The sequence below is a fragment of the Platalea leucorodia genome, assembly GCF_965183815.1.
Source record: "Platalea leucorodia genome assembly, chromosome: 3".
NCBI classification, from domain to species: Eukaryota; Metazoa; Chordata; class Aves; order Pelecaniformes; family Threskiornithidae; genus Platalea; species Platalea leucorodia.
Genome location: NC_138825.1, coordinates 76,290,068 through 76,303,769, shown reverse-complemented (window position 1 = coordinate 76,303,769; position 13,702 = coordinate 76,290,068). Strand labels below are relative to the sequence as shown.

The window sequence follows — 13,702 nt, the reverse complement described above, 5'->3', positions numbered from 1 at the left end:
AAATGTGGTTTGACTTGTATAGGATTTTCATAAAACAAATACTGTTATTTTATGCTTGAAATAATTTTATTTGAAATAACTCTCTACCTGTGGACCTATGAACAGCAGCTCAGCAGCGTGCTGCAGATACCTGACAGTAAGACTTTGCACTTGTTGCAAAGATATTAACATGGCTATGAACAATGAGATTTAAATGTTATCCTGCATGGTTATTTGTTGTAGCTAGGTTTTTTTTTTTTTAATGCGTATGTCTATTCCCTCAGGTTATCCTAAACTGGAGCTGTACCTGCAACATGCTAACCAGTGCCAGCAGAACCAGGATGAGGTTGCTGCAATTTACGTACAGTGGCTGTTACGTTCTAACACGTATTTCTGTTCTGAACAACTCGGAAAACAAAATAAGAAAAAAATCCCACTTGGAATTGTGTTTGAGTTGCTTGTCAGGCTTAAAAATAACAAGTACTCTGAAAGATAAACCTTTCTTACAGAGAGTGGCAGCTCCGTGCTGAACAGCAATAATGAAATGAAACACTTTTTGAAAAGCCTGTGAACTACTCTTAGCAAGTAGTAGTAATTTATATAAGAGTGTTTTAATATAAGCTAAGAGGAGACCCAACAACTCCCTGTGTCTTGGCAAGCTTTATAAGCGTGACATGACACGTGCAACGTAGAAGACAAAGACCTCAGATGCTAAGCTGTCTGAGAGGTCCAGGATGGTTTAAGTTATGTGAGAACACAAATTTGGGGGCGGGGAAGCTCCTGCTTTGTGTCTGACCCAGTGGATACAAGGAATGCTCCGAGAGCAAAAAAGTACAAGATGGGACTTTGAAAAAATTTATCTGCGCTGTTCACTGAGTGCTGATTATGCCATCCATGGAAAGCAAGAGAAGCCAAGTTTTAGTGAAGCGGTGCTGTAGCGAAGCGTGCAAATTGATAGCAGGGTTAAGTGCAAGTGTCGGGGCTTCCCCTGGCTGCGGGTCGCCCTGGAAAGCAGGCCCGGGGCCGGCCGGCCTGCCAAGGGCTGCCTCTAGCTAGGGGCCTCTTCCCCCCACATCTTACTTCTGTAAGGTAGGCTGGGCATTTAAAAAAATATTACTTGTAAAAGGGGATCCTAAATAATTGTAATTTTTTAGATCCATTTTAAACCTTGGTTATTATCGTTTTGCTCAGTGAGGCCTGCAGAGAAGCCCATTTCTGGTTTCACGAGGGCACTCTTGAATTAACGGGCTCCTCAGGATGACGAAAGCAGTACGGTGTAAGACCGTAGCTCTTTGCCGTCCGCAAGCTCGGGTGTTAATTGCCCCCGTAACACCAATCCTAAAAACCCGGCCAGAGGCGGCAGCCCGTGGAAAACGCTTCAGAAGCCAAAAGGCAAAACGGGGGGCAGCCGCCGCCGTCCTCCGCGCGGGGCCGCCTTGCCGCCAACGGCTACGGGCGGGGCCTCGCACGCGCCGCGGCCGCCCCCACCCGGTCCAGCAGCGCGGCGCGGAGCACGCCGGGAGCTGTAGTTCCCCCCGCGCCGCCATGCGAGGGGGCGGTGCCGGCGGTGCCGCGTTCCCCCGCGGGCCGCAGCGGCCGTTGGTGCCGGCGCCGCGGCGCGAGGAGCCATGGCCGGCGCCGAGCGGAAGAAGCACGTCCGGTTCGCCGCCCCGGGGGAGGCGGCGGGGCCGCGGCCGCGCCTCCCCGCCGCGCCGGAGGCGGAGGTGGCCGTGGTCGGCGGTGGCGGCTGGCGATGCGGCCGGGGCGGGGAGGGAGCCGCGCTGCGCTGGTGCATCTCCGGGGCGCTCTGCGCGGCCTTCCTGGGGCTGGTGAGCGCGGAGGGGCGGAGGGCGGGCGGGCGGGCGGGGGGCTCTCACCGCACCTGCGGCCCCTTCCCCTCCGGCCGCCGGCGGGCTCCGAGCCGCTCGGCCGCCTGTCGGGGCGGGGGAAGGCGGCGCGCCGGCTCACCCCCGTTCAATGCCTGGCAGGGGATGAGCATCGCGGTGCTGGGGCCCACCTTCCAGAACCTGGCCGCCAACGTCCACAAGAACGTCAGCGACATCTACTACATCTTCGTGGGCCGGTCCCTGGGCTACCTGGGCGGGTCGGTGCTCGGCGGGGTGCTCTTCGACTGCATGAACGCCCACCTCCTCCTCGGTGAGTGCCGGGCCGCGGCGGGGCCCGTCCTCAGGCGCGGCCGCCGGCCGTGAGCGGAACCGCCCGTCAGCAGGGGCCGGGGCCGGCGCTCCCTGCCCGGGGCCGGGGCCGGCTGCCAGGCCGTCCTGTCGCGTTCCTGCGGCGGGGCCGAGACATGCAAATCGGGGGCCTGCGGCACGCGGTGCTGCTCCCCGTAAACCGCCGCGCGTGTGCTGCCGCTCGCTGTCGCGATAATCCTGTTTTGTTCGTTTTTTGACACCGCGTTACTGCGGTACAGCATCGTTTCCAAGCGGTTGGGCTCGCTGGGCGCGTTAGTAGCGGTGACTGCTTTTGAACTGACAAAACCTGTTTGAATTGACCAAAAGGTGCCTTTGGTTTGGACAAAAAAAGTTACAAGTGGAGGTTTTTTTTTTTCCTTTGTATCAAGTAATATGCTCAGTACAGATCCTCTTGGAACATACAGGCTTCTGAAATGTCACTCTATGAAATGCATAAACAAACCAGGGGAAACTATGTTTTGGTTTTCATTTCCGCACAGCGGAAACCTCCAGCAGTCGTGCTGAGGGTACGCTGCTGTGGGGAGAGCTTCGTGAAACCCTTCCCTTCCTCAGAGCTCAGCAGAAGGCATCATCTTTGCGTGCTGGACAAAAGTCCTGAGGTTTTGACTGGAGGGCCTTAATCAAATTAGAACGTATGTGAAGTGGAAAAACATTAAATACCACCTGTGATGGTGGAAACTTGCTGCTCAGTTGCTGCCTAGCTATGAAAATATTTAAATTCTACAGGAACCACAGTTTATGATCTTGACAGTTTTCTGGACACGTGGAAACTCTGTCCTGTAGGAGCGCAGGACTGGCTTCGTCCTGGCAGAGCGGGGCTGCTCGGCCGTCAGGTCGCCAAGAGCAGCGCTCAGCATCCAGAAATGAGGTGCTCCTTTCAGAGTCGCCTTAGTGTCTCGTTCAGGTAGAGATTCTCGGAGCACACCTAAAATAGTGGAAGCCCTGTCTTTTTTTCTTTCAAGCGCAGTAACGGCAGTACGTGCCTTCGTGCTGTAAGTTAGGGACTAAAGCAGACACCGGGGCTCACACTTTTCCTTCTCCTTCCCATACTTTTACTCAGGGAGATTTGAACAGAACTGTGCCTCCCCTGAGGACCGTGCTGTAATCACAGGGTCCGTTCAGAGGGTATGAGAAGGTCCGTTTTCCGTTGCTGGTGTTTGAACTAAGTCTCTTCTTATCCCTGTATGCCTGTCTCCTGCTATCAGGAGTAGTCATGTCATATAACGTCTGTCTGTCTCTTCTCTCTTCCCCCTCGCCCCCCTTGTCTTCATCTTCCTGGATCAGTGCTTTTGTTCTAAGATGTCTTTACTTGGTCTCCTCCCTGTTCTTTATTTCTCTCCGCCAGAACACCTGTAAAGTGGGGTTCCTTTAGCCTCCTTGTACATCTGACAAGGTCAGAGTTGTCTGCGTCCGACATTTGAGGCTTTACCTTCCATAACGGAATTAATACACCTGTGGAAGTGAGTGTTAACTTGAAATAGTTTAGAATTTGCTTCTTTTCCTGAAGTATCAGACAAGATAGCTGTCTGTCAACAATGCTTGGAAAAATATTCATCTCCTAATCCTTACCAATTTGTAGCGCTTATGGCAAAAGCACAATTTGAACTACTGAATCTTCTCTCATTTCTATTATCTGAAGGCTGCCTGTAAGAGCTTTTGGCTCACGTAGTTTTACTTCCCGTCTTTCAACTGCTGAAACTCTGCTACTGTACAGAGAAAGAATTGAAGACATAATCTGTCTTCGTCAAGGAAGCTTTTAAGTACCAGTCTGCAGGTGCAGAGCTGAAGTGGACTGCTGAGAACTCGCTGAGAAGTTACGTTTCAGCCGTGAGCGGGGCATCTGAGAACCTGTACTTAGTACACCCCGGCTTTAGATTTTTCTTCATGCAGCTCAGCACACTAGCCTTCAAAAATGTTTCGAGGCGTGTATTCCGAGCGTCATGGTAGGGCTCTCGGGTTCTGGATATTTATTTTTTCCATTGTTGTTTAGAGTTAACCTAAGTAAGTAAGTTCTTAATTACATCGATCCCCATTGATCTTTAAGTATCATCTGCCCCACCTATGATCAAGCATTGATTTGAAAAATAATAGAGACGTCTGAACTGGCACAAGCTTTCTACAAACCTCATACTGTAAATTCAAGATATTAATTGCAGATTATTTTATTATGAAGGTGATTATAAGCATAGAATTTAACTGCTGAACTTCCTTCCAAATTGTAATAAAAATAATTTCTATCTGCTAAAAAAGGTTTTTCAAAATGGCATGTTGTAGGTGTAGTTAATAATAGCAAAACTAATACAGTTAATGAATTGCTGCTGAATTGATGATGAGAAGTTTTGTTGTTGTGTCTCTTAAAACTCCAGAAATCGCTTGGAACACATCCCTCGTGTGAGAACAGAATATAAATGAAAGTCAGCATTTTTATATGGAGGTTGCTTGTTGGCCAAGGTGCAATCACTTTACAGGATTTTAAGAGCTTAGTGATTTGGGTTCTTTTAAAATGGAGCCAAATGTAATGCTCTGTAGTTCTTAGAGCAAAAAAAACTGTTCAAAGTACTGTTCAAAAGCACGTTTTACTTCTTCTGTGGTAAAGTAACATTTCCAGATGCGAAGTTTGCAGAAGATACTGAAATAGCACTTCTAAATCAAAAGTTTGCAGAAGGCGGCTTCTTGGTGTTCTAGCAACAGATGCTACTCCCTTTGCAAACAAAGCTTTAGCAAAACAGGTTTTTCATGTAGTGTTTGTATTCCGATGAAATTCCTTCTTTCCAAGTGAAAAATGATTCTGTTGAACTTTCTAGCTGTTTCTGCTAATCATTAATTGAGGTAATTAGGTTGCATCACCTATTTGGATTATCTGTAACTGTAATGACGATGAATGCATTTGTATTTCTTGGTCTTCTGTATGTTTTGTAGTTTAAATGGCAACTGTAGTATCTGGGTTTTTTGTTTGTTTTGTTTTTTAACCTTTCCAGCATTATCCATGTCTGGAACAACGGTTGGTCTTTATGGGATACCCTGGTGTAAGAAATCCCTGCTGTTAACTGTCTTGATGTCAATTATTGGAGCTTCCATGGGAATTCTAGACACAGGTAAGGGACCATACGGTCCGATAGTTCCTTCACCACACTAATGGGAAACTTCAAGCTCACCAAAACTGTTGGCTGGTATTTCATTTGACACGTCTTGAATTAAAAGAGGGGAGCTGTTTCACCTGGCCGGGATTCTTGGATTATTCTGGCCCTGAGACTTCCAGTGTTTGTGTCTCTGTTACAGACCTTCCGCAGGGGGCTTGGGGAGCTGGGTATCTCCTGCTTCCCGGAGAAGATCAGTATGTGTTTCAGTGGGCAATTAACAGGCGTAAAGAAAGTGCTACGTGCTCTTTAAACAGTGTTTTCTTTAAATTACTCACCTACAGGAAGCTGGTCAGGTTACGGTTCATTAGCGTCAGCTGGAGCGAAGTGAGTCCTGAGCAACCCCAGGTGTTTGAGAGAGGGTTCTCACAGTTGCTGTGTTGGGGAGTTGGCCACCTAAACCTGGCCGGGTGGCGTCTGGGGAGTCACAGCAGGCATCCGCTGCCCTAGCTCCCTCACAGCACCCTGTCATCCCTCTCCCTGAATTCAGGGATATTTGCTGCCCTTGGCCAGCCTCGCTTAGGTGTTTGGGAATATAAATTTATTCCATACACCAAATTGTAAGTCTGTGGCATGTGCATACCGCAGATGGCCTGGAAAAAAGGCTTTTGCTGGAAACCTGTTGAGAAAACCAGTTTCTTAGTAGAGGCTCCTTATTGGAGGGAGATGTGTCGGTGACGTTGCAGAGCAGATGCCTGCAGGTGCGGTTGGAAAGGTCAGTTACACCAGAGGTATGAGAAAGGAATTCCCACAGAAATTAGTTCATTGGGCATGGCTTAGAAAGGATGAGTTAGTGATGGCTGGTGGTAGCAGGCGGTTTGGATCAGGAGGCGAGGCCATGGCAAGAGACCTAAGCACGCTTAAGAGACGGGTGGGTAACGCCGGCATACTTGCAGATGGGGATCAGGAAACAACCAAAAATACGTCGGTGGCGGAGTGTTCTGGCGTTGCTGTAGAAGGTGGTGGTGAAGCCGCAACAGGCGGCCGCTTACCTGGCACCTCTCCGGTGACTTCCCAGCAGCGTGCTGACTTTCCTGGCTTACCCAGGGAGCCTGCAGTTACTTACTAGCCAGCAAGGTACGACTGCATCTGGTTGACCAGCTTCGGGGCAGGCTTATTTCTGAGTAAGAGCTGGCTAATGAATTAGCCTAGCTATCCAAACAGCTCTGGAAGCATCCCAGGCAGGGCCTGGCTCCGGTGGCTTGGCAGGTAGGCAACACCGAGGAGTGATGGGAACCATCTGCCCTAATTCTGCGGAGCTTGAGGGAGCTCTGCTAACACTAAAGAGAGCGTGATATAGGATCCGGTAGTGGAAAAGATGGTTTTGCATGGCACGGGTTATGGTTAATAACCTGAGTGCAGAGGTGTATTTGTTGCCTCTGGTAGGATCGTTATACACGGCACTTGGTTTAAAAATTCTTCATATGGGAAAATCCTGTGGGCTTATTGTAAAAATGCCTTCAGTGGGTGGGTGTGCTGCTTGGAAGTCCGACCTTTGAGGCAGGGAGACTTCCCAGCAGGAGAAGGTAAGAGCACGGCAGTCGAGCGTAACTGAATTAATTTGGAAGAGTGTTAGTGCTGCGTGACAAGGGTTGCTGTACTGTAGCACAGGAATTTAGTTACTGTTCTTATTTTCCTCCATTCTTCTCGGGGACTACTTAAAAACGTCTCTCGGAGTTCCAATTTTCTCGCATTATTGTTGATCTGAGGGTGTTGTAGTTTGGTCTCTGCAGCGGTATTGTAAACCTTTCTGCTTCCGGAAAGTCGTTTGAATGCAGTCGGGGTAGTCCCAGCCCATCATAAGCAAGCGATTCTTGATGTTTCCTGAGATGTTGTTTAATGAGGCCTCTGATTCTTAGCGTTGTGCATTGTTGCTTTTAAAAGTTATAGCAATGGGAAGCAGTTAAATTTGCTCTTTGGAAAAAAGGCTGAAAAATGCTGGAAATCGTCAAGTAGGGTAATTAAGCACAGCCATTGTTGCTGAGTTAAGCCAGTGTGTGGCTCTTCATTTTGACTGCTGTGAATACCCTTCGAAAGCTCAAGTAATCACATGGATTTAAGGTGCTTACAGGCAGAATTTCAGTTAACTACGATTTTGCACATTGTATTTGCTAAACCTGCTATTATTGCAAACTGAATCAATAATATAGATAATTGCAGATGACACCAAGTTGGGTGGAAGTGTCGATCTGCTGGAGGGTAGGAAGGCCCTGCAGAGGGACCTGGACAGGCTGGATCGATGGGCCGGGGCCAACTGTATGAGGTTCAACAAGGCTCAGTGCCGGGTCCTGCACTTGGGTCACAACAACCCCATGCAACGCTACAGGCGGGGGGAGGAGTGGTTGGAGAGCTGCCTGGCGGAAAAGGACCTGGGGGTGTTGGTTGACAGCCGCCTGACCATGAGCCAGCAGTGTGCTCAGGTGGCCAAGAGGGCCAATGGCATCCTGGCTTGTATCAGGAATAGTGTGGCCAGCAGGACCAGGGAGGTGACAGTGCCCTGTGCTTGGCACTGGTGAGGCCGCACCTCGAGTACTGGGTTCAGTTTTGGGCCCCTCACTCCAAGAAGGACATCGAGGTGCTGGAGCGTGTCCAGAGGAGGGCAACGAAGTTGGTGAGGGGTCTAGAGCACAAGTCTTATGAGGAGCGGCTGAGGGAGCTGGGGTTGTTTAGTCTGGAGAAGAGGAGGCTGAGGGGAGACCTTCTTGCTCTCTACAACTCCCTGAAAGGAGGTTGTAGCCAGGTGGGGGTCAGTCTCTTCTCCCAAGTAACAAGTGAAAGGACGAGAGGAAATGGCCTCAAGCTGCACCAGGGGAAGTTTAGGTTGGATATTAGGAAAAACTTCTTCACTGAAAGGGTGGTCAGGCACTGGAAGAGGCTGCCCAGGGAAGTGGTTGAGTCTCCATCCCTGGAGGTATTTAAAAGACGGGTAGATGTGGTGCTCGAGGACATGGTATAGTGGTGGACTTGGCAGTGATAGGTTAACGGCTGGACTCGATGATCTTAAGGGTCTTTTCCAACCTTAACCATTCTGTGATTCTATGAATACAGGTTATGGTTTGGTTTGTCTATTTTTTTTTTTTTTTAACCCAATATCTGGTTTCAGCCTAAAATGACTGAATCCTCCTCTCTGATCCGCAGGTGGCAATGTACTGGCACTGAATACCTGGGGAGCAGAGGCTGGGCCGCATATGCAGGCCTTACACTTCAGTTTTGCTGTCGGTGCGTTTGTGGCTCCAATCCTGGCTAAAATGGCCTTGGGAGGCTCCGACTCTAAAGACCTTCCAGTAGCTGGAAAGACAAACCAGTCTGTCCCGAGGTCTGTGCCGACGTCATCAGCTGCATCAGCTGCGTCAGCACTGAAACACCATCTTGGTGCAGATTTTTTGTGGTCCTATGTTGTCATAGGGACCTATCTTCTGCTCGTTTCTTTCTTCTTCTTTATTTTGTATTCAAAGGGCAGCTCAGCTCGAGACAAATCAAAGGCTTCTTTGCAGAAAGGCATGTTTGCCAAATACCACTATGCCCTTATTATTCTCCTGTTCATGTTTTTCTTCTGCTACGTGGGAGCGGAGGTCACGTACGGCTCTTACATATTTACTTACGCGGAGGTCTTTGCCGAGATGAAAGAAAACGAAGCGGCCGCTTTGAATTCTGTCTTCTGGGGCACGTTTGCTGCTTGCAGAGGAGTGGCAATATTCTGTGCTGCTTGCTTGTACCCCGGCACCATGATCCTGCTGAGTATCGTAGGCTCTGCCGTCTCCTCTTCGTGCTTGGCCTTCTTCGTGAGGTACCCAGCCTCGCTGTGGGTCGGAACCGCTATGTATGGAGCGTCGATGGCTACCATCTTCCCCAGCGGCATTTCCTGGATAGAACAGTACACGGTCGTGCAAGGAAAATCGGCTTCCCTGTTTGTGATCGGCGCCGCGCTGGGCGAGATGTGCATTCCTGCCGTGGTGGGGTATCTGCAAGGAAGGTTCCACCACGTTCCCGTGGTGATGTACACCGCCTTGGTGACTTCTGCAGTGACAGTTATACTCTTCCCTCTGATGTACAAATTGGCCACCTGCCCCGGTGAGAGCGACTTGAAAGCAATGAGCGAGAGCGAGGACCGGAAAGCTTTGTTGTCAAACTCGGGGCTGAATGAGGATGAAGAGGATGAGGAGGATGCGGGAGAGTGGAACGAAGCAGACTTTGAGGTAATAGAAATGAATGACACGCTGAGAAACTCTGTGATAGAAACCTCCCGTAAGATACCCGGGGACTCTCCAGCCAGCGTCTCCCTCCAGCCCCATCTGGACCATGTATTGCGCGATTCTCCAGTGGTTGCTGGTGGCTCCCCTGGGAGAAAAAATGTGAATGTTGACCGGGAGAAGAACGATTGAAATCCAAGCTGACTTTTTTTTTTAAAAAAGGGAAATGCAATGGAATTGTAGGAGTGGTTGAAGACTCCTTTTGTAGTGGTGCAGAGCCCGCGTGTTCATTTCTGTGTCCGTCCGGCCCTTTCTCCTTTCATTTTCAGTCTGCAGCGATGTGTCTGAGAGTCGGAAAGTCCGCCATGACGTGAATGGGGTAACGTGATAAAATGTATAGACTGTACGGAAAACGTTAAAACATGAGATGTTTTCTAAATGTGAGGCATGCATTTAAGTTCTATATGCTGTAATAAGAACTAACTGGGAAGGAGGGGGACTGCTCGGACCACTCAGTTTTTTGGAGGTTGGGTGGAGTGTGCAGTTCTGAGGTGCGTGGTCCCAAAATGTTTTCATGAGAAGGAGAGAAATCCATCTGCGATGCTGAGCTGTCTTATCTCGTGAAAGACGACTGTTTCTACTGCGTTGGAAGTTTGTGGGTGACATGAACCAGGAAATCCAGTCAAATTTCAGGGGATGCCCAGCGGCTGTAAATCGGGTAACCTGTTGGCAAACTATGTAATTCTTTTGGTTCTGTCACTAGACGAGAAAAGATGAAAAATTACTTTTTAGGAGTGGCACCATGCCTTTAGGGCATTTAAAAGCAGTGTATGGGAAGGGGGACAAAATGGGTCATATTCATCTGCTATAATGCTTAACTCTGGTTTACTGGTTAAACAGTGGTGACAAATCGAAATAGTCTCAAGTACTGGTGATTGCACTTGTGATTTTAATGACTGCACTACCACAGAAATCAAGAAATGTATGAAGAAGATGAGAAAATTTTATATAAACAGATTACGTAATATAAGGTATTGACATAGGGCTGTGGTATTTTTAAGCCAGTTGCTTAAACTAAGGTGGTAACAACTTTTCTGCCTTCCTGTGCCCAGACTTTAACGTAGCGATGTGTTAAAATGCAAATTTGAGAACGAGGGGGAATTATCGATGAGGCGATCCCTGCAGGTCGTACTGTACGGCCGCTTGCCCCTTGCCAGCTGCATCGGTGCCACCTGGGGTGTGTTTCCCTGGGCGCTGACTTGCAGGCGGGCTCCGCCGAGGGGAGCAGCAGTGGCTGGTAGGGGTAGGTTCGTCGCCGCCAAGCAGGAAGACGCGGGAAGGCCCAGCCGTGCCAGCGAGCCCTCCCCAGTACGAGCAAAAAAAGCAGCAGCCAACGGCAAAAATCTGACTCCAAAAGAGCGGGCTTGCAATTTGTCTACTTGAAATGCCAAATTTGTAGGTTAAGGATTTTTTTTTAAGGCTGTGTGATCAGAATGTGCTCATGTTTGGGGTTTTTTACTTTGCACTGTTATGAGTAGTTTTCTTGCTAAGCAGTTTAATTTATTAACAAGAGCTCTAGATGTAGCATAGCACAGAACCTTAGACGTTCATTGTGGTTTCAGGGCTGTTTGTGTTCCCTCTCTTGTCCTCGGCGTGTGCAACCAAGAACCTCATGGCTTTTTCCCTTCTGCAAAGTTAGTGAGAAGCAGGAATCAACTTGCAGCCAAAATGCATAATTTTTTTTGCATCTTGCCATGTGGAAGGGCCTCCCTCTCCCTCTGCTCTCGGCACTTAAATGCCATTGTGCTTTTGCCCGATTCCTTTTTTTTTTTCCCTTGTGTGTATGTGCACTTCTGTGGCATCTTTTTCCAGTGCAATGCATGAACCTGCACTTTAAAATACGGCCTTGTTTCACCTGCTACACAAGGGTTCTCGCCTTCGCTTAAAGTAATGGCAAATGCTTTTAAACACCAGCCCAAGCCCTGTTCTAGGTGCACGTGACAGCGTTTGTTCAACAAAGAGGAGTAAGCCTGCACGGCCGCGCGCGTTCAGCCAGCTGCGTACGGTAACAAATGAAGTGGCGTGGCAGAGGCGGTGACTTGAAGGAGCGCAGATTAAGCCTGCGTTTCTTCAGCTTCCCTTTTCCCCCTTTTCCTCCTGCAGGCTGCAGTACCTGCTCTGCGTGCGCAGAAAGTCGGGGGCGTTCGCTGAGGGCGAGGACAAATCCTGCTGGTGGAGGGGGAGCGATAACGGCTCCTGCTCTGCTTTTGCAGAGTTCCCGGCCCCCCGGGGAGGTCGCGGGTTTCCTTTGGCAGGAATTGGGTTTGGCGCAGGACCAACGACAAAAGATGGGGAAATGGTTCTGCGGCAGCTCCCCGCTGCAACCCCGAGGCGGTACCCGGGGAGTCGATGGCGATGTAAAGAAGTTTCCCCATACCTGAGATCTTGTTGCCAGAAGAAAATGAGTTTAAGAAACACACCTGGCAGTGGGAAGATTTTAAATAATCCCCAATTCATAAGCTAATTTTTGGAATGAAATTCCAAATTGGAATGTCCTGCATGTAAGATTCTCAGGGATAGTTTACACGTCTTGCATAATCAAGTACTAAAAAAAACAGAAAATGAAATCAAAGCTGCATTGGGAAATATGCTGTAACCTCTTTGAACCTTATCTGCTTACTGCTTGTATATACACAGTTATTTGTGTTTCTGACTAACGTCTTCCCAACAAATGTAAAAATACCGTGCAAAACAAAGATTCCCCCCCCCGGCTGTATTAATTCCTGCATGAGTCACTTGAATTCACCCCCGTTTCCCCCCTTATAAGCAGGAGGCCTGAGTTGTAGGAATGGAGGGACAGCCTGGAATGCCAAGGTAAGAGCAGCCTTTTGCAGGAGGTCAAGGATCCCGAAAGCACTGGCAGGAAGGCAGAGCGGAACCGCGTCCTCTGGAGCAGCACCATGTAGAATCGCGGCCGAGTGCTACGTGGAGGCCTTTCTCCGGGCGACGTCTGCATTTTGAGTCATCTTAGCGAGCGCTTAGAGCCTTCAGTGTCTTAGTTCTGGCCTCAGACTTGAAATGGAACGTACTTAGAGAGTGAACTTGTTCTCCTTATCCCCTGAAAGCATGCTTTAATAGCAGGGGCTGCCCTTCAATGAGAATGAAAAGTTTAAAGCAATTTAAGATTAAAACAGATGTAGGACGTTTCCAACAATGAGTCCAGCTCGCAGCACTTCCAGGCAGCCTTGATGTTCAAGGCTGTAGCTTTCCTAGCTCTTGGATTCTGGCGTTCCTCAAGGCTGTTTTTAGACAATGTTAGTTTTTACATGTTTAAATTTCCTTCCAAAGTAAATTGTGTCCTGGCGTATACGGTTAAAGCGAGGATCTATTTACAGTGCCTTTTAAGTTAAAGATTCTCCAGAAAGCTTCACCACTTAAACTTCCATGTTATGGGTTGAAATTACTTGAAGTAAACTCTGTTACTTTACCATTGCCTTGCTTATGCTAGAAAAATCTCTGTGTTGAGGACAAAAACTGTTGTCCATGGATTAGGTATCTGACTTTATTAAGAATCATATTTTTGTCCATAAAGCCAGGACTGAGTTAGAAGGTGAGCGCTTGCCCACCCTCTTGCAGTTAAGCGTCACTTAATATTTCTCCCCGAAGCGCTGCCAAGCGCTGGATTGTACCGCAAGCACTGAGACGTTAGTCCTGGCATTTGCACTTTTGTTCTGTACATGAGCAATGCCAGATTGCAAGAGTAGGCAAAGCTTTGTGCCTTGACTTTTTTTTGTTTTTTTTTTAGTTACTTTGCATAAAAGCGCATCGCAATCTCTGGATGTTCTATTCTATATTTAATAGTTTTTATTCTGCTTGGTGTGGGTTTACACTGTACTGTATAATGTGAAATTAACGGACTGACTTGTATCTTGAATGTAATAAATTCTTAACTGGAGAAGGCGCTCAGGTTCCTTGATGTAAATAAAGTTTTGTTCTATTTTTCAAAGCTACTCTGGACTTCTAAATTTAAAACTTACTCCTGTTTTGACTAATGGAAAGCTGGAAATGTTTCTCTTCTGGTTTGGGGAAGGCCTCCAAGAATTGATGCCAAGGTTTTGGATCCCAAAGCTCAAGCTGGAAACTGAGCTGTGGATTCTTACCTCTGATGTGAGCAGTCCTG

The 13,702-nt window shown here is 48.4% G+C and overlaps 1 protein-coding gene across 1 annotated transcript; it reads left to right on the top strand.

Annotated features, from left to right (window-relative positions):
* Positions 1-1,607: 1,607 nt before the first annotated feature.
* On the top strand, positions 1,608-12,468 carry MFSD4B (major facilitator superfamily domain containing 4B; the record flags this gene model as incomplete). The annotated part of the gene is given in 5 exon segments (XM_082306131.1): positions 1,608-1,835; positions 1,838-1,953; positions 1,955-2,136; positions 5,174-5,290; positions 8,471-12,468. Coding segments are annotated over 5 exon segments (1,887 nt in total). The 3' UTR covers positions 9,715-12,468.
* Positions 12,469-13,702: the final 1,234 nt, after the last annotated feature.